General features: G+C 46.7%; 1 protein-coding gene across 7 annotated transcripts in view; it reads left to right on the forward strand.

Moving 5' to 3' along the window:
* KDM4B (lysine demethylase 4B) overlaps window positions 1-20,966 on the forward strand; it is a 381,078-nt gene that overhangs the window by 313,158 nt on the left and 46,954 nt on the right. For all 7 annotated transcript variants that reach the window (XM_063915024.1, XM_063915015.1, XM_063915040.1 and 4 more), the window contains 2 exons: window positions 878-986; window positions 1,093-1,278. In XM_063915024.1, the coding sequence (XP_063771094.1) occupies window positions 878-986; window positions 1,093-1,278 (295 nt within the window). The remainder of the gene's footprint in view (window positions 1-877; window positions 987-1,092; window positions 1,279-20,966) is intronic.

The raw sequence follows: 20,966 nt of genomic DNA on the forward strand, positions 1-20,966 counted from the left end.
TGAATGTTATTGCTGAATGGTATGTTATTGCTGAAATGATATGCTAAAGTACATTTTTATACATATTATAACATTTCCTAGTACTTTTAACAGACTAGATACTATTAAATAACTTTATTATAAAACATCTCTAAGATTTTTGTATTGGTGTAAATTTGGGAACTATTTTACTACAGATTATATATGGTCGAGTCAGCCCATGAAGTACCTCACGTGTCGTGCAGTAGCTTGGTGGGTATATAAAGTGTGTGATAGGCTGTCTGCACACATATCACTTGTTGCTGTCATGGGTAAAAGGGACGATTTATCAAAGTTGCAAAAAGGGATAAGTATTAGCTTTCATGCCAAGGGTGCAGTATTTCTGAAACCGTGCACTTTGTGAATTGTTCGTGTGCTGCTGTGGTGAAGGTGTATTGTGACTGGACAGATGGCACCATTGCAAATAACAGACATGGAAACTGCGGAGCACAACGTGCCATTGATGTGAGAAGTAAACATAGGCTACGAAGGTGCACGAGGGGCAACCGAAGCACTGTAGTGGAACAGTTCGCTGTCAAAATGAACCTAGGGGCTACCAGACGTGTCTAAAATGTGCTGCACACGGCGGTTACTCTGGCTTTTAGCTAGTGGTCATAACAATGTGACTCGACCATGTATATAATAATATATAATCGGTAGTAAATTAGTTCCCAAATCTTGTGTTTCATATACACCTGCCTCATCATTCATTTTGTACTAGTTACGTAACATATTTAGAGCCATTATACTTTTCTTGTTTGTTGTAACAGTTTTCTTCCTTTCTCCATGCCAAACCATCTTCTCTTTATCCTGTATAAAACTTTAACTAAAGTGTATTTAACTCTCTGTCTTCATTTAGATGGGTGCATATTGTCTGTGCTGTTGCAGTTCCAGAGGCTCACTTTGTAAATGTGATTGAGCGACACCCAGTAAATGTCAACTCCATTCCAGAACAACGGTGGAAACTGGTGAGTTGGGAACCATTTGATTAGGAAAGCTTGGTGTTCTTATACTGTATAAGGAATATGTGCTGTAGAATTTGGAGTCCATTGACAACCAATTCTCTCATTACAGAAATGTGTATATTGTCGGAGGAAAATTCGCAAAGAGGTTGGGGCTTGTGTACAGTGCTCTGTTGACCGATGTTCCACTTCCTTTCATGTTACATGCGCTCATATAGCTGGCATCTCTATGGAACCTGATGATTGGCCCTATGTTGTTTCAGTTAGCTGCTTTAAGCACAAGGCAACAAGTCAAAATGTGAGTAATGTTTTATTTTGTTATTCTTTTGACTGAATATTAAATTCATTCTTAGGGTGGTATTCAAATGATATATCACGCCCAATCTTCTTTCTAAAGTGATCCACCATATAGCGTCAATAGCAAGTTTAGCTGTGTAAAGGTTTGGGCACCTCGCTACCCCTGGGGTTAGCGAGCTGAAATGATAATACCACGCCCATCAGCAGAAACAGAACCGGTGTTGAAGGGGGAAGAAAGATTTGAATACCGCCCTTAGAATTTTTAGCATTTCCTCGTTTTAAATAAGATTATGCACCACTGTGTCTTTTATTGTCCACTGCATCAAACTAGACATAATTTAGTTGAAACTAGCAGCTGGACTTGCTGTCTATTCTAGTGTTTTGAAACGTGGTGACATCTGATAAATAGATGCATTGGGGAAATAAACTAAGGACCTTATTCAGGTTTGTTAGCAAACCAAAAAAGTTAGCAATTGGGCAAAACTATGTTGCACTGCAGGTGGGCCAGGTGTAACATGTGCAGAGAGATTTACATTTGGGTGAGATGTGTTCTAAACTAAATTTAAATTTCAGTGTAAAAATAAAGTAGCCAGTATTTACCCTGCACAGAAACAATATAACCCACCCAAATCTAACTCTCCCTGCACATGTTACATCTGCCCCACAAATAAGTTGAAGAAATGGAGAATGAAAAGTATAGGTTCTTATTAAATCAAGTGATCATTAGGATCTAAAGCTATGGAATATAAATAGGGAAACTTAAAGGTACGGTAAAAGCATCTCCTAACATGTTTACTGTCATCATACTGACTGATTTTTAAATGTAATTTTCATACATGGAATACCCTTTATACACACTAGTCCTTCCTACAGTACTGTTGCTAATAAATTGTAGATGGGCAGGCTCTGCATGAAAGGGTTAATTTAAGTGACCACTAATTTTGGTTTATTTGTTGCCTCATCAGTTCAGTAGAGTAATAAACTGAATACTTTGTTCAGTATGAAAGAAGTGTGGTGCAATGTGATGTTAATGGTAAAGTGGCTGAAGACTGACGCATGTTTAAGTACGTTTTTTTTTGGGGGGGGGGGGGCAATGTTTTATTTATTTATTTTTTAAACAGCAATACTTTTACTAGCAATACACAGCTAGTGAAAGCATTGCCCTTTTTAGTATTCAACATAAACACGCTGAGACGTATCTGATTTTACAACCCATTTCTTTATAAATAAACCCATAAGTATTTAATGGTTTGTATAATTGGTTTGGTTTTAAAATAGGATATAAATGCCTGTAGAAATTGTTCAATATTAACCTTACGGTGGATAGCATTTGTGTACTCTGGCCCTCATTCCGAGTTGTTCGCTCGGTATTTTTCATCGCATCGCAGTGAAAATCCGCTTAGTACGCATGCGCAATGTTCGCACTGCGACTGCGCCAAGTAACTTTACTATGAAGAAAGTATTTTTACTCACGGCTTTTTCTTCGCTCCGGCGATCGTAATGTGATTGACAGGAAATGGGTGTTACTGGGCGGAAACACGGCGTTTCAGGGGCGTGTGGCTGAAAACGCTACCGTTTCCGGAAAAAACGCAGGAGTGGCCGGGGAAACGGTGGGAGTGCCTGGGCGAACGCTGGGTGTGTTTGTGACGTCAACCAGGAACGACAAGCACTGAAATGATCGCACAGGCAGAGTAAGTCTGGAGCTACTCTGAAACTGCTAAGTAGTTAGTAATCGCATTATTGCGAATACATCGGTCGCAATTTTAAGAAGCTAAGATTCACTCCCAGTAGGCGGCGGCTTAGCGTGTGTAACTCTGCTAAATTCGCCTTGCGACCGATCAACTCGGAATGAGGGCCTCTGTTGTTAAAGACTGCAGAAACAGTTTAACCATTTGGGGAGACTATTACACTGTTGAAAAATGATTAACCTTTCCTGTGCTATACAGTAGATATTGAGTAATTGTGTACAAAGGGGGTCATTCCGACCTGTTCGCACGCTGCCGTTTTTCGCAGCGCAGCGATCAGGTCATATGGGTACAAAGCGGATTGTTGTTGAGCGATTGATTTAACGAAAAATCCATTCGCATAGCCGATCGCAAGTAGAGTGACAGGAAGAAGGCGCTTGTGGTTGTCAACTGACCGTTTTCTGGGAGTGTTTGGGAAAACGCAGGCGTGTCCAAGCGTTTGCCGGGCGGGTGTCTGACGTCAATTCCGGGACCAGACAGGCTGAAGTGATCGCAAGGGCTGAGTAAGTTCAGACCTACTCAGAAACTGCACAAGACTGTTGTTTGATTGCACTGCTTGTCATTTTTTTTATGTTACAGTATCTTGCTTTTTTTTTTTTCTCTCTAACGTCCTAGTGGATGCTGGGGACTCCGTCAGGACCATGGGGAATAGCGGCTCCGCAGGAGACAGGGCACAAAAGCAAGCTTTTAGGATCACATGGTGTGTACTGGCTCCTCCCCCTATGACCCTCCTCCAAGCCTCAGTTAGGTTTTTGTGCCCGGCCGAGAAGGGTGCAATCTAGGTGGCTCTCTTAAAGAGTTACTTAGAAAAAGTTTTTAGGTTCTTTATTTTCAGTGAGTCCTGCTGGCAACAGGCTCACTGCATCGAGGGACTTAGGGGAGAGATTTTCAACTCACCTGCGTGCAGGATGGATTGGATTCTTAGGCTACTGGACATAGCTCCAGAGGGAGTCGGAACACAGGGCTCGCCCTGGGGTTCGTCCCGGAGCCGCGCCGCCGACCCCCCTTGCAGACGCTGAAGATGAAGAGGTCCGGAACCAGGCGGCAGAAGACTCTCAGTCTTCATCAGGTAGCGCACAGCACTGCAGCTGTGCGCCATTGTTGTCAGCACACTTCACACAGCGGTCACGGAGGGTGCAGGGCGCTGGGGGGGGCGCCCTGGGCAGCAATGTATAATACCTGTATGGCGAAAAATACATCACATATAGCCCTTGAGGCTATATGGATGTATTTAACCCCTGCCAGATATCTAAAACTCCGGAGAAGAAGCCCGACGAAAAGGGGGTGGGGCCTATTCTCCTCAGCACACAGCGCCATTTTCCCTCACAGAAAGGCTGGTGGGAAGGCTCCCATGCTCTCCCCTGCACTGCACTACAGAAACAGGGTTAAAACAGAGAGGGGGGGCACTGATTTGGCGATATGTATATATATTAAAATGCTATAAGGGAGGAACACTTATATAAAGGTTGTCCCTGGATAATTATAGCATTTTGGTGTGTGCTGGCAAACTCTCCCTCTGTCTCCCCAAAGGGCTAGTGGGTCCTGTCCTCTATCAGAGCATTCCCTATGTGTGTGCTGTATGTCGGTACGTGTGTGTCGACATGTATGAGGAAAATATTGGTGAGGAGGCGGAGCAAATTGCCTGTAATGGTGATGTCACTCTCTAGGGAGTCGACACCGGAATGGATGGCTTATTTATGGAAATTACGTGACAATGTCAACACGCTGCAAGCCGGTTGACGACATGAGAGGGCCGGCGAACAAATTAGTATCTGTCCAGGCGTCTCAAACACCGTCAGGGGCTGTAAAATGCCCATTTACCTCAGTCGGTCGACACAGACCCAGACACGGACACTGATTTCAGTGTCGACGGTGAAGAAACAAACGTATTTTCTTTTAGGGCCACACGTTAAGGGCAATGAAGGAGGTGTTACATATTTCTGATACTCCAAGTACCACAAAAAAAAAAAAAAGGGTATTATGTGTGAGGTGAAAAAACTACCTGTAGTTTTTCCTGAATCAGATAAATTAAATGAAGTGTGTGATGATGCGTGGGTTTCCCCCGATAGAAAATTATTGGCGGTATACCCTTTCCCGCCAGAAGTTAAGGCGCGGTGGGAAACACCCCTCAGGGTGGATAAGGCGCTCACACGCTTATCAGAACAAGTGGCGGTACCATCTACGGATAGGGCCGTACTTAAGGAGCCAGCTGATAGGAGGCTGAAAAATATCCTAAAAAGTATACACACACATGCTGGTGTTATACTGCGACCAGCGATCGCCTCAGCCTGGATGTGCAGAGCTGAGGTGGCTTGGTCGGATTCCCTGACTAAAAATATTGATACCTTTGACAGGGACAGTATTTTATTGACTATAGAGCATTTAAAGGATGCATTTCTATATATGCGAGATGCGCAGAGGGATATTTGCACTCTGGCATCAAGAGTAAATGCGATGTCCATATCTGCAAGAAGATGTTTATGGACACGACAGTGGTCAGGTGATGCAGATTCCAAACGGCACAAAGATGTATTGCCGTATAAAGGGGAGGAGTTATTTGGGGTCGGTCCATGGGACCTGGTGGCCAGGGCAACTGCTGGAAAATCCACCGTTTTTTACCCTAAGTCACATCTCTGCAGAAAAAGACACCGTCTTTTCAGCCTCAGTCCTTTCGTCCCTATAAGAGTCATATCTGCCCAGGGATAGAGGAAAGGGAAGAAGACTGCAGCAGGCAGCCCATTCCCAGGAACAGAAGCCCTCCACCGCTTCTACCAAGTTCTCAGCATGACGCTGGGACCGTACAGGACCCCTGGATCCTACAAGTAGTATCCAAGGGGTACAGATTGGAATGTCGAGAGGTTTCCCCCCTCGCAGGTTCCTGTAGTCTGCTGTACCAATGTCTCCCTCCGACAGGGAGGCAGTATTGAAAACAATTCACAAGCTGTATTCCCAGCAGGTGATAATAAATTTACCCCTCCGACAACAAGGAAAGGGGTATTACTCCACACTATATGGTGGTACTGAAGGCTAGGTGAGACCTATTCTAAATCTGAAAAATTTGAACACTTACAAGGGTTCAAATCCAGATGGAGTCACTCAGAGCAGTGATGGCAAAGAACAAGGGGACTATATGGTGTCCCGGGACATCAGGGATGCTTACCTCCATGTCCCAAAATTTGCCTTTTCTCACCAAGGGTACCTCAGGTTCGTGGTACAGAACTGTCACTATCCGTTTCAAGACGATGCCGTTGGATTGTCCAAGGCACCCCGGGTCCTTACCAAGGTAATGACCGAAAGGAGGATTCGTCTTCAAAGAAAATGGACGACCTCCTGATAAGAACAAGGTCCAGAGAACAGTTGGAGGTCGGAGTAGCACTATCTCAAGTAGTTCTACGACAACACGGGTGGATTCTAAATATTCCAAAACCGCAGTTGTTCCGACGACACGTCTGCTGGTCCTAGGGATGATTCTGGACACAGTCCAGGAATAGGTGTTTCTCCCAGAGGAGAAAGCCAGGGAGTTATCCGAGCTAATCGGGATCCTCCTAAAACCAGGAAAAGTGTCAGTGCATCATTGCACAAGAGTCCTGGTAAAAATGGTGGCTTATTACGAAGCGCTTCCATTCGGCAGATTTCACGCAAGAACTCTTCAGTGGGATCTGCTGGGCAAATGGTCCGGATCGCATCTTCAGATGCATCAGCGGATAACCCTATATCCAAGGACAAGGGTGTCTCTCCTGTGGTGATTACAGAGTGCTCATCTTCTAGAGGGCCGCAGATTCGGCATTCAGGATTGGATGCTCGTGACCACGGAGGCCAGCCTGAGAGGCTGGGGAGCAGTCACACAAGGAGTGTGATCAAGTCTGGAGAATTCTCTCCACATAAATATACTGGAGCTAAGAGCAAATTTATAATGCTCTAAGCTTAGCAAGACCTCTGCTTCAAGGTCAGCCGGTATTGATCCAGTGGGATAACATCACGGCAGTCGCCCACGTAAACAGAAAGGGCGGCACAAGAAGCAGGAGGGCAGTGGCAAAACTGCAAGGATTTTTCGCTAGGCGGAAAATCATGTGATAGCACTGTCAGCAGTGTTCATTCCGGGAGTGGACGACTGGGAAGCAGACTTCCTCAGCAGGCACGACCTCCACCCGGGAGAGTGGGAACTTCATCGGGAAGTTTTCCGCATGATTGTGAACCGTTGGGAAAGACCAAAGGTGGACATGATGGCGTCCCGCCCGAACAAAAAAATGGGACAGGTATTGCGCCAGGTCACGAGACCTTCAGGCGATAGCTGTGGACGTCCTGGTAACACCGTGGGTGTAACAGTCGGTGTATGTGTTCCCTTCTCTGCTTCTCATAACCAAGGTATTGAGAATTATAAGACATAGAGGAGTAAGAACTATACTCGTGGCTCCGGATTGGCCAAGAGGGACTTGGTAACCGGAACTTCAAGAGATGCTCACAGAGGACTAATGGCCTCGGGAGCTAAGAAGGGATTTGCTTTCAGCAAGTACCATGTCTGTTCCAAGAGGAACCGTGGCATCGGCCTTTAAGAAAGGACCTGCTCCAGCAGGGACCTTGTCTGTTCCAAGACTTACCGCGACTGCGTTTGACGGCATGGCGGTTTGAACGCCGGATCCTAAGGGAAAAGGCATTCCGGAAGAGGTCATACCTACCCTGGTCAAAGCCAGGAAGGAGGTGACCGCACAACGTTATCACCACATGTGGTAAAAATATGTTGCGTGGGTGAGGCCAGGAGGGCCCCACGAAAAAATTTCAACTAGGTCGATTTCTGCACTTCCTGCAAACAGGAGTGTCTATGAGCCTCAAATTGGGGTCCATTAAGGTTCAAGTTTCGGCCCTATAGATTTTCTTCCAGAAAGAATTGGCTTCAGTTCCTGAAGTCCAGACGTTTGTCAAGGGAGTATTGCATATACAGCCCTTGTGTGCCTCCAGTGGCACCGTGGGATCTCAACGTAGTGTTGGGATTCCTCAAATCATATTGGTTTGAACCACTCAAATCTGTGGATTTGAAATATCTCACATGGAAAGTGACCATGCTGTTGGCCCTAGCCTCGGCCAGGCGATTGTCAAAATTGGCGGCTTTGTCTTACAAAAGCCCATATTTGATTTTCCATTCGGACAGGGCAGAACTGCGGACTCGTCCCCAGTTTCTTCCTAAGGTGGTGTCAGCGTTTCACCTGAAACAACCTATTGTGGTGCCTGCGGCTACTAGGGACTTGGAGGACTCCAAGTTGCTAGACGTTGTCAGGGCCCTGAAAATATATATATATATAATTCCAGGACGGCTGGAGTCAGAAAGTCTGACTTGCTGTTTATATTGTAGGCACCCAAAAAAAAGCTGGGTGCTCCTGCTTCTAAGCAGACTATTGCTCGTTGGATTTGTAGTACAATTCAGCTTGCACATTCTGTGGCAGGCCTGCCACAGCCAAAATCTGTAAATGCCCATTCCACAAGGAAGGTGGGCTCATCTTGGGCGGCTGCCCGAGGGGTCTCGGCTTTACAACTTTGCCGAGCAGCTACTTGGTCAGGGGCAAACACGTTTGCTAAATTCTACAAATTTGATACCCTGGCTGAGGAGGACCTGGAGTTCTCTCATTCGGTGCTGCAGAGTCATCCGCACTCTCCCGCCCGTTTGGGAGCTTTGGTATAATCCCCATGGTCCTTACGGAGTCCCCAGCATCCACTAGGACGTTAGAGAAAATAAGATTTTACTTACCGATAAATCTATTTCTCATAGTCCGTAGTGGATGCTGGGCGCCCATCCCAAGTGCGGATTGTCTGCATTACTTGTACATAGTTATTGTTACAAAAAAATCGGGTTATTATTGTTGTGAGCCATCTTTTTTAGAGGCTACTTCATTGTTATCATACTGTTAACTGGGTTCAAATCACAAGTTGTACGGTGTGATTGGTGTGGCTGGTATGAGTCTTACCCGGGATTCAAAATCCTTCCTTATTGTGTACGCTCGTCCGGGCACAGTACCTAACTGAGGCTTGGAGGAGGGTCATAGGGGGAGGAGCCAGTACACACCATGTGATCCTAAAAGCTTGCTTTTGTGCCCTGTCTCCTGCGGAGCCGCTATTCCCCATGGTCCTGACGGAGTCCCCAGCATCCACTACGGACTATGAGAAATAGATTTATCGGTAAGTAAAATCTTATTTTTTTTCATTTTGACTAGGATTTAATAAATCCGCCTGGTTACTGTACATCTGCACTTAATACTGCTTGGAGAGTATGAAGCAGGTGTACGTTGTAATAGTTGTTGTTGCTCAGTGTCTGTTGTATGGCATGGCAGGGAAAGCAGAGAAGGATTCCAAAACAAAGCTTAGCTCTTCTGTGGCATCAATGTATGCATGTTCCAAAATGTCCCAAAGGTTGCATAGGGCCCTCTGCATGATATGTGAATCAGAGGCTGTGGACCAGCTGTCTGGAAGTTTGACTGGCAAGTCGTGATCCCGGAATGAGCTAAGTCCATGGCGCAGGCCATTGTAGAGCTACAGTGTTAAGGTGAGAAGATTGTTAGTCTGAGGTGAGAGACTCAGACACAGAGGGTATGAGTCTTCGGCTGAATCATTGTGGGCCTGCAATATGGGTAAATGCCTTTCATAAATGTCGGTATCTGTGGATAATATGCTGTCATCCTCTGGTTCTATAGCTGCTAAGACAGGGGTGGGGAACCTCAGGCCCGCGGGCCGTATAAGGCCCGCAAAGCCATTTGTTCAGGTCCACCCGCTTGTTTGTCAGCAAGACACGTCGCCGTTCAGTCTGGCGGCGGCGTTTGCAACTGTCAGGGCAGGGAGGAGAGTGCAGCTACTCTGGCTCACGAACCGGCGGCTGGTTTGAGGTCCTACACGCCGCCGCCCGACATAACCGTGCTCTCTTCCCTGTCCCGACCCGACAACTGAGACACGCCGCCGCCGGATGGAGCTGCAGCAGCGGTCAGCGGTCTGGCACTGTGGGGGCATTTGTGTATCTGGCACTGGGGGCATTTGTATATCTGGCACTGTTGGGGCATTTGTATATCTGGCATTGCGGGGGCATTTGTGTATCTGGCACTGCACTGGCATATGTGTATCTGGCACTGCACTCTTGGGGGCATATATGTATCACGTCCCATTTTCTTTGGCCACCCCATTTTTTTAAGCGCGAGCACGCAGTACCTCTAAGGGGCATAACTACTGGGGGGCAGGGGCATTTTTAAGTTGATAATTTTTGTACGGCCCCCGAAAGATTTTATAAATATCCAAATGGCCCTTGGTAGAAAAAAGGTTCCCCACCCCTGTGCTAAGAAGTGGACTAGACAGGCTTCTGTGGCTTTCCAGTTCGATTCGGATTCCTTATTTCTCATATGGAGTGTGCATTTATGGATCTTGGAGCGGAAGATATATCAGGATGGGACTAGGATGTACTATATCTCCCAGTATTGGTGTCTGTGAATATTTAGAAGCAGTTACACAGACACTTAATTCAAGATTTTGAGGTTTTCAAAGCTAGTTCTTCCTTGTTCAAACGTAAAGAGAAGCAATTATCCACTTTTATGGCTTTTTCATATTTTTCAGAAATTTTGAAAGAGCCTTGGCTCAGACTGCATAGAAAATTTTGGATTCCTAAAAGGTTCAGATATTCTTATCCGTTTGCAGATGGGGATACCAGTGTTTGGAAATTCCCTTTAAAGTAGAGTCTCCAGTAGCCAGATTAACAAGGGCTACAGCCATTCCTACAGTACAGTCTGTCTCAATAAAAAAAAATACTACAGTTCAGAAAAGAGAGAACCTTCTAAAGACACCGTTTTCTTTTGCGTAAACTTCTGTTTGTCCCATTTTGGCTATTGCATGGTTCAATAAGCTGATAGAATCCTAGACTAAGCAGCTGGTGTCTGGTTTACAGGCAGAAGAAGAAACTACTGAACTCCTTGCCTTACTGGGTCAGATACGCAACACTTCTGTTTATATTGATATGCTCCTTTAGCCGCAGCTTTTCTACAGTCTCATGTCTCGACTATAGCAGAAAGGCTATTTGGCTCAGAACATGGGAACCTGCCCTAGAGTCCAAACTTGCTTGGGAAGCGGTATAATTTGAAGGGGAGAAGCTTAGTGGATATACCACAATAGAACTGCGCTCAACCCCTAAGGTGTGTGTGTTTAGCTAACGAATGCACATCAGATGTAATAAAGGATAATGTATGAACAGACCCAAATTTGAGTTTGCACTTGGATATAGAAATCACAAAAATAACAATATGATGCGAATAATTTGTTGTGAGCCACTGTGTTTATTGTATACTGGCCAATCTAAAGGTGTGCGGTTAATGCCCAGGGTGGGCGATATTGTCTCTTATAAAGTTCATGCAGGTGGGCGATATTGTCTCTTATAAAGTTTATGCAGGTTATAATACAGACTGCATCGTCCCGCACATCTGCTGTTGAAAAGTCTTTAGGAAAAAATAATAATACAGGTTGAGTATCCCATATCCAAATATTCCGAAATACGGAATATTCCGAAATACAGACTTTTTTGAGTGAGAGTGAGATAGTGAAACCTTTGTTTTTTGATGGCTCAATGTACACAAACTTTGTTTAATACACAAAGTTATTAAAAATATTGTATTAAATGACCTTCAGGCTCTGTATATGAGGTGTATATGAAACATAAATGAATTGTGTGAATGTAGACACACTTTGTTTAATGCACAAAGTTATAAAAAAATATTGGCTAAAATGACCTTCAGGCTGTGTGTATAAGGTGTATATGAAACATAAATGCATTATGTGCTTAGATTTAGGTCCCATCGCCATGATATCTCAGTATGGTATGCAATTATTACAAAATACGGAAAAATCCGATATCCAAAATACCTCTGGTCCCAAGCATTTTGGATAAGGGAGACTCAACCTGTAATAACAAATGCTGGTGTTGGTAAAAAATCTTTAAAACCTTCACGATGCCCTGAGCTTACGGTGGTGGCATAAGTGGGGTAAAAAAGGGGGTCTCCGGACTGGTTTCCCCTCTCTGCCCCTGCTGCCCGTGGTGCGTACTTGTTCAGACGCCCCCCGGGTGCAGGTCGGTCAGAGAGGTGGACCTGTCTAGCGGCGGGGAAAGAATTCAGATGCCGCTCTGGAGAGCGGCTAGCTGCGCCTCTCCCACCGCTTACAGAGAACTCACCTGTCGCCCGATCCAGCCGCACGCTGCGCTCCGTCACCGGCTTCCTCCGCTGTCTGGTATCCTAGCAGCGCTGCTGGCTTCCGGGTTGGTCCGGTCACGTAATCGGGTCTTTTCGACGTGGGAAAGAGTCTTCCTGATGAAGTCTTTGAATCTGTAGTGGTTCTTTCTTTGTAGTTCCTCCTCCTAATTTGAAGGGGAGTTTCCATTTGGTCCTGAGCTGACCAAGATTATTTCTCAGTTTTACTGAGGAACAGAGCCCTTATCTACTGGCAGGGCCAACTCCAGGTACGTTCCAATAGAGCAGCCGAACAGGGCGCCACACTTTATGGGCGTCGCTAGCTCTGGCCGCCATATTGGAGCCGTCCATACAGCAGCAGCAGTGTCCGCCTCCTAGCAGAGACGTGCACTGCATCCCATCCACAGCCCTTTGTAAACCCCCTCCCCACTAACCGGCGCCGGCCCGTGAACCAATCAGAACTTGCGGTCCGGCAGCTGAGGCTCCTGATTTGCTGCCGGACCGCAAGCTTTGATTGACTTACGGAAAGGTGCCTAGTTGGAGCTACACCTCGCCGCGGCCACTAGAGACTGAGGTGCAGGAGGGGCGCACGCTGCTCTCTCCTCCCCGCCCTCAACTAAAGAGCAGCAGCCTCAGCCTCCTCGCCCTTCAGAACAAGGGACACGCTGTGAGCAGCACGGGGGGAGGGGTCTTGGGATATCTGGCTCTGTGTAGGGACATGTGCATCTGGCACTGGGGGCATATCTGGCACTGTGGGGTCATGTGTATCTGGCATTGGGGGCATATCTGGCACTATGGAGACGTGTATCTGGCATTGGGGGCATATCTGGCACTATGGGGACATGTGTATCTGGCACTGGGGTCATATCTGGCACTATGGGAACATATGTATCTGCACTGGGGGCATATCTGGCACTGTGGGGTCATGTGTATCTGGCATTAGGGGCATATCTGGCACTATGGAGACATGTGTATCTGGCATTGGGGGCATATCTGGCACTATGGGGACATGTGTATCTGGCACTGGGGTCATATCTGGCACTATGGGAACATGTGTATCTGGCACTGGGGGCATATCTGGGGGCTTTTTGTAGAGGAGCCTTCAGAGGGTGTACCTAGGTTCTCAATGTTCCAGTCTTGCGGCAAAATGAGAAGCAGACTGCATGACATTCAGAGGGCCCATCTTAACATTGCAAAATTCAGGATTAACACCATGGAAGGAGAATAATTTTGGCATCAATAGATATAAATTATGCATATCTTCATTTATTACTTTAGATGGACCATCAATTTCTCAGATTTCTCTTACGTCCTAGAGGATGCAGGGGTCCACATTAGTACCATGGGGTATAGACTGGTTCACTAGGAGCCACTGGCACTTTAAGAGCTTGAGAGTGTGGGCTGGGTCCTACCTCTATGCCCCTCCTACCAGACTCCATTTAGAAAATGTGCCCGAGGAGCTGGTCACCGCTAAGGGAGCTCCTAGAGCTTCTTTGGTTTTGTTTTTTTCTAAGAGTTAGTATAGGCAACAGCCTCCCTGCTTTGTGGGACTAAGGGGATGGGGGAGGGAGTGTCCGCACTGCAGGGTTTTGAGCCACTGTCTCCGCTGACAGGACATTAGCTCCTGAGTGTGCCGATCGCTAGGCCATAATTATACTGTGTAGTCTATTAAGGTACACAGTAAGCGCTGGGTAGTTGTGTTATATCTACTCAGGAAGCATTGTGTGTGGGTTGGCTCCAATCTCTGTCTCTCTCTGTGGCATACTTGGGGGGGGAAACTGTGTCTGACATTTCCCGGTGTGGGTGTTTATTATCTCCCATAGCCATGTCCAGGGACTCTGTATCATATGCTGCAGAGGAGGTTTCCTTTCAGGAAGAATCCATTCCATGTACACAGGAATGTAATGTCTTGTCTCAGATCCCCTATTGTTGAGCCTGAGTGGTTGACCTCCAGTAAGGGAATGATCTCTAAGATTTCTACTAGGGTAGCACATACTGAGACTGAAACTCAGGTGTTAAAGAAATCTATGGCAATTTGGTCAGGTTCTGTTCTTATTCCGGCAAATTCCCCTAGCATGTTCCCACAGAAACATGCACTTGCCCAGATTATGCAAGATGACACTGATACCGACTCTGATACTGCAGACTGTGATCGGGACGTGCTGAGGGGGGCGTCATCCCTGGCACAGGTGGTGCAGCTCATGATTAAGGCCATTAGAGATGTGTTAAACATTACTGACCCGCCGCCTGAGCAGGTTGAGGAGGCTTACTTCGTTGACAATAAGAAAACCTCGCTGACCTTCCCTGCGTCTAAAGAATTAAACGCTATATTTGAAAAATCCTGGGAAAACCCGAAGAAAAAATTCCAGATCCCCAAAAGGGTTCTGGTTGCTTTTCCCTTCCCTGAGGAGGATAGAAAAAAATGGGAAAACCCACCCATAGTTGACGCATCAGTCTCCAGACTGTCAAAAAAGGTGGTTTCACCTGTCCCTGGATCTACCGCGTTAATAGAGCCGGCAGATCGTAAGATTGACACTACGCTCAAATCCATATTCACTGCTTCAGGATTGGCGTTAAGGCCCACTATTTCCTGTGCATGGATTTCTAAAGCCATAGTAAAGTGGTCAGGCACATTACTAGAGGATTTGGATACAATGGATAGAAGTGACATTGAATTGTTTTTACATAACATACAGGATTCTGTGGGGTTCATGGTGGAATCCATGAAGGACCTGGGTACGCTGACTGCACGGGTATCTTCCATGTCGGTCGCAGCTCGCAGGGTGCTCTGCCTACGCCAATGGTCTGCAGACGCGGAATCCAGGAGAAGTGTGGAGAACCTACCCTACACAGGTCAGGCTCTATTTGGGGAAGCATTGGATGCGTGGATTTCCACGGCAACCGCGGGTAAGTCTCCTTTCCTACACCTTACACGAAGAAACCATTTTCTTCAGCAGTGTCGCAGTCCTTTCGGACCGCTAAGACAAAAAAGTCCAAGCCTACTACCACCTTCTTTAGAGGTGGTCGTGCAAAATCTAAACAGCCTGCACCCGCAGGCTCCCAGGACCAGAAACCTGCTTCTGGTTCCTCAAAATCCTCAGCATGACGGAGGACCACACAGCCTAGACGACGGCCTGGTGGGTGCGAGACTCAGACGTTTCAGCCACGCCTGAGTGTCGTCCGACCTGGATCCCTGGGTACAGGATATTGTGTACCATGGGTACAGACTGGAGTTTCAAGATCTCCCGCCTCACCGTATTTTCAAATCAGGCTTACCAGCTTTGCTGACAGGGCTATCCTACAGGAAGCCATCCTAAAATTGGAAAAGTCACAGGTCATTGTCCCAGTTGCACATCATATGCAAAACAAGGGTTGTTATTCAAACCTTTTCATGGTACCGAAACCTGGATGGTTCGGTCAGACCAATTTTGAACTTGAAATCGTTGAACCCTTACCTGAGGGTGTTCAAATTCAAAATGGAGTCTCTCAGGGCAGTAATTTCAGGTCTGGAGGAGGGAGAGTTTCTGGTATCCCTGGATATCAAGGATGCGTACCTCCACATTCCGATTTGGCCGCCTCACCAGGCTTTTCTCAGATTTGCACTGTTGGACAGTCACTATCAATTTCAGGCACTGCCAATTCGGCCTTTCCACAGCACTGAGGGTGTTCACCAAGGTGATGGCCGAGATGATGGTTCTCCTCCGCAGACAGGGGGTGAACATAATCCCATATCTGGAGATCTGCTGATAAAGGCGTCGTCCAGGGAGACGCTGTTACAGTCCATTGTTCTACTGACTCATTTGCTCAGGGTTGGATCCTGAACCTTCCAAAGTCCCATTTGGAGCCGACAAGGAGATTGTCCTTTCTGGGGATGATCCTCGACACGTAAGTGCAGAGGGTGTTTCTGCCGCAGGAGAAAGCGTTGGTGATTCAAACGATGGTCCGGGATGTCCTGAAGCCATCCCGGGTATCTGTTCATCAGTGAATTCGCCTTCTGGGGAAGATGGTGTCCTCCTACGAGGCTCTACAGTATGGAAGGTTTCATGATCGGGCCTTCCAACTGGATCTCCTAGACAAGTGGTCGGGATCTCACCTACACATGCACCAGAGGATACGTCTGTCGCCGAAAGGCAGGATTTCACTTCTCTGGTGGCTGCAAATGTCTCACCTTCTCGAGGGCCGCAGGTTCGGGATTCAGGACTGTATCCTTCTAACCACGGATGTAAGTCTCCGGGGCTGGGGCGCAGTCACTCAAGGAGAAACCTTCCAAGGAAGGTGGTCAAGTCTGGAATCCAGTCTTCCAATAAACATTCTGGAACTAAGAGCCGTCTACAACGGTCTTCTCCAAGCAGCCCATCTTCTGTGAGATCGAGCCATTAAAGTGCAGTCGGACAATGTAACGACGGTGGCCTACATAAACCGACAGGGCGGAACGAAAAGCAGAGCTGCAATGTCGGAGGTAACAAGAATCATCCTCTGGGCAGAAAAGCACGCGTTGGCGCTGTCGGCAATCTTCATTCCTGGAGTAGACAACTGGGAAGCGGACTTCCTCAGCAGACACGATCTCCATCTAGGAGAGTGGGGCCTCCATCCGGAGGTGTTCACGGAGGTGACAGATCTTTGGGGTTTACCTCAAATAGACATGATGGCCTCCCATCTCAACAAGAAGCTTCAGAGGTATTGTTCCAGGTCAAGGGACCCGCAAGCCGTGACGGTGGACGCCCTGGTGACTCCGTGGGTATTCTAGTCGGTATACGCATTTGCTCCACTTCCACTCATTCCAAGAGTTCTAAAATTCATAAGGAGAACAAGAGTTCAGGCTATCCTCATTGCTCCAGACTGGCCAAGAAGAGCTTGGTACGTGGATATTCTGGGTCTTCTGCTGGAAGACCCGAGGCCTCTTCCTCTTCGGGAGGACCTGTTGCAGCAGGGGCCGTTCGCTTATCAAGACATACTGCGGCTGCGTTTGACGGCATGGAAGTTGAACGCCAGATATTAGCTCGGAAGGGCATTCCAAGCAAGGTTATTCCTACCCTGATACAGGCTAGGAAAGGAGTAACATTTAAACATTACCATCGCATTTGGAAAAAGTATATATCTTGGTGTGAATCCAAGAAGTTACCAACGGTGGAGTTTCAACTGGGACAATTTCTCCTCTTCCCCCAAGCAGGTGTGGATATGGGCCTGAGGTTGGGATTTGTGAAGGTCCAGATTTTGGCCCTATCCATTTTCTTCCAGAAACAGTTGGCTTCCCTCCCTGAGGTTCAGACTTTTTTGAAAGGGGTTCTGCACATCCAGCCTCCCTTTGTGCCGCCTACGGCTCCCTGGGATCTTAACGTGGTGTTGCAGTTTCTCCAGTCGGATTGGTTCGAGCCTCTACAGGAGGTTGAGGTCAAGTTTCTCACGTGGAAAGTTGTCACTTTGTTGGCCTTAGCTTCTGCTAGACCTGTGTCGGAGTTGGGGGCTTTGGGGGTAATTCTGAGTTGATCGCAGCAGAATTTTTGTTAGCAGTTGGGCAAAACCATGTGCACTGCAGGGGAGGCAGATGTAACATGTGCAGAGAGAGATAGATTTGGGTGTGGTGAGTTCAATCTGCAATCTAAATTGCAGTGTAAAAATAAAGCAGCCAGTATTTACCCTGCACAGAAACAAAATAACCCACCCAAATCTAACTCTTTGCAAATGTTATTTCTGCCCCCTCCTGCAGTGCACATGGTTTTGCCCAACTGCTAAAAAAATTTCCTGCTGCGATCAACTTGGAATTACCCCCATAGTCTTGTAATATCAACCAACCTATTGTGGTGCCAGTTGCTACTGACTCCTCAACTTCATCAAAGTCCTTGGATGTTGTAAGGACTCTGTAAATCTATGTGAAAAGGACTGATCGTCACAGAAAATTGGACTGTCTGTTTGTCCTGTATGATCCGAAGAAACGGGTGTCCTGCTTCTAAGCAGACGATCTCTCGCTGGATCAGGTTCACTATCCAGCATGCATATTCTACGGCAGGATTCCCATGTCCTACATCTGTTAAGGCCCACTCTACTCGTAAGGTGGGTACTTCCTGGGCGGCTGCCCGGGGTGTCTCGGCTTTACAGCTTTGCCGAGCGGCTACTTGGTCTGGGTCGAACACGTTTGCAAGGTTCTAGAAGTTCGATACTTTGGCCTCTGAGGACCTGAAGTTTGGTCAATCAGTTCTGCAGGAGCCTCTGCGCTCTCCCTCCCGTTCTGGGAGCTTTTGGTACATCCCCATGGTACTAATGTGGACACCAGGATCCACTAGGACATAAGAGAAAATAGGATTTTAATTACCTACCGGTAAATCCTTTTCTCGCCCAGCGCTTCGTGATCCTGCAGTGGTTACTTAGTTCAGTACTGCTTAGTTCTTGGTTAAGTACTGTATTGTTGCTTGGTTAAGTAATCTTGTTCAGCCTGAGTTTTCAAGATGGTTAGCTTGGTTTGCCTTGTATGTGTGAGCTGGTGTGAATCTCGCCACGATCTGTGTAAAATCCTTCTCTCTGAGTTGTCCGTCTCCTCGGGCACAGTTTCTTGACTGAGTCTGGTAGGAGGGGCATAGAGGGGGAGCCAGCCCACACTCTCAAACTCTTAAAGTGGCAGTGGCTCCTAGTGGACCCATCTATACCCCATGGTACTAATGTGGACCCCAGTATCCTCTACGGACTACGAGAAAAGGATTTACCGGTAGGTAATTCAAATCTTATTTTTCAGTAGGAGATCTGGATTTGCATTTTCAGGTTTTACCTTTTTGGCCTGTCCATAGCACCCCAGGGTTTTCTTAAATGTATTGGTCTATATGATTTCCCTGTTAAGGCGCAGAGTGATAAGGGTTATTCCTTATTTAGACACTTTGGAGGCCCATGGTTGAATTATCCCAAGTCAAACCTAATTCCTTCACAGAGGATGGATTTCTTGGGTCTAGTCTTTCACACTCTTTGTTAAAGAGTCTTCCTCCCTATACAAAAGTTTCAAGACATCTAGTCATTGGGGATGTCAATTCTTCAGATACCTAAGGTGTCTGTTCTCAGGTGTATGCAGCTCTTGTGGAAAATGGTGGCTTCCTTGGAAGCAGTACCATTTTTAATATTCCATTCATGGACACTTCAGATGCATATATTTCACTGTTGGTACAGGGCAAATACCAGATTAGACAGGCAGCTATTCAGACTGTCTTAGCAGACACACCAGTCACTTCAGTCGTGGCTTCATACCCCAAACCTAATCAAGGGGTTCCTGTTTTCAGTGTGGAACTTGGATTGGATGGTAATAACTTGAGATGCCAGCCTAGGGGTTGGGGAGCCATGTTCCAGGGCCGACATACAGATGTGTCCTTCTGCATGTTGGCTGCAGAAGGCGGCATACCATGGCGCTGCCGCACCCACAGAGTGACCTCCCACAGCTTACAGTTTCCCCATTGAAAGTATAGGTATGCACGAAATCTGCTACAGCCTCCGGCCAGAGCTCACTAAACTACGCGGGAGTATAGCTTCTCTCTATCCTTTTGACATCTCTCCTCATTCTTCCATGTCTACGGGCTGCACTGTTGTGGTAGCAGGAGCATGTGTACTACTATACACTACAGCACATGAGGCAATGCAAATGCATCGCTGGCAAGATGAAGGAAGACACCTCCTGTATTCAGGGTCTTTTGATCAACTTTGAATCCACCCTCTCCATAAACATTGTGGAATTGAGGGCAGCCAAGTATACCCTGATTTAAGCACAACATGTATTAGAAGTAAAACCTTGTTGAGATACTATCCAACAACACTACGGTAGAGCGGATAAATTGCTTTGGGTGGAGAATTGGGTTCCTGCCATTTCAACCATCCACATTCCCAGAGTGGACAACTGGGAGGCCGACTTCATTCACCACATGGGAGCTTCACCAGGAAGTGTTTCAGCTAATTGTTGCATTGTTGGGGGTTGCCAGACATAGATGTGATGGCGTCCCATATATACGGAACTCGGGAACTCGATCAAGGGAACCTCAGGCAGTCTTAGTAGATGCAATAACAGCACCTTGGTCTTTCCAGCTGGGGTACCTGTTGCCATCCCTTTACATATTAGATAAGATACTTCAAGTACGGCATGAGAATCGGACAGTAATAGTAGCTCCTGACTGGCTTTGACAGTGGTTCGCTCTTTTTCAGAACATACTGAGCTAGGTTCCTTCCAGGCTTCCTCTCCATCCAGACATGCCGAGTCTGATCCTTTTGTTACCCAGATTTGTCTCGACTGGCTATGGCAGCATGGTTTTTGAGACGCAGATTCTAAAATCTTGTTGGTTTTCTAGAAAGGTTATCCAGACCTTGATTCAAGCTTGTAAGCCACTCACTTCTAGAATTTATCATCATGTCTGAAAGCTTTATATTGCATGGTGCAAGCATAGGGGTCTCTCTGCAGCGGTTTTCCGTTTACAGCGCATGTCTTCCCTTAAAGGCCAAGTTTCAGCTTTGTCAGTGTTTTTTCAGTAATGTTTAGTGACTGTTCCAGAGGCACATACATTTTTTTTTTCAGGGTGTATATACCACCTATCCCTCCATGGGACCCGAGTTTGGCATTGGAAGCACTTCAGAGACCTCCATTTGAACTTCTGGAGTGGAATACAGTATTTCACATGGAAGGTGTTTTTCCTTGCAGCATTTCTTCGGCTAGATGCATCTTAGAGTTGCCTGCTTTATCTTATAAGCCCTGCTTACTTTTTTTTTATTTTAATTTGAAC

This window comes from Pseudophryne corroboree, chromosome 1, assembly GCF_028390025.1.
Source record: "Pseudophryne corroboree isolate aPseCor3 chromosome 1, aPseCor3.hap2, whole genome shotgun sequence".
NCBI classification, from domain to species: Eukaryota; Metazoa; Chordata; class Amphibia; order Anura; family Myobatrachidae; genus Pseudophryne; species Pseudophryne corroboree.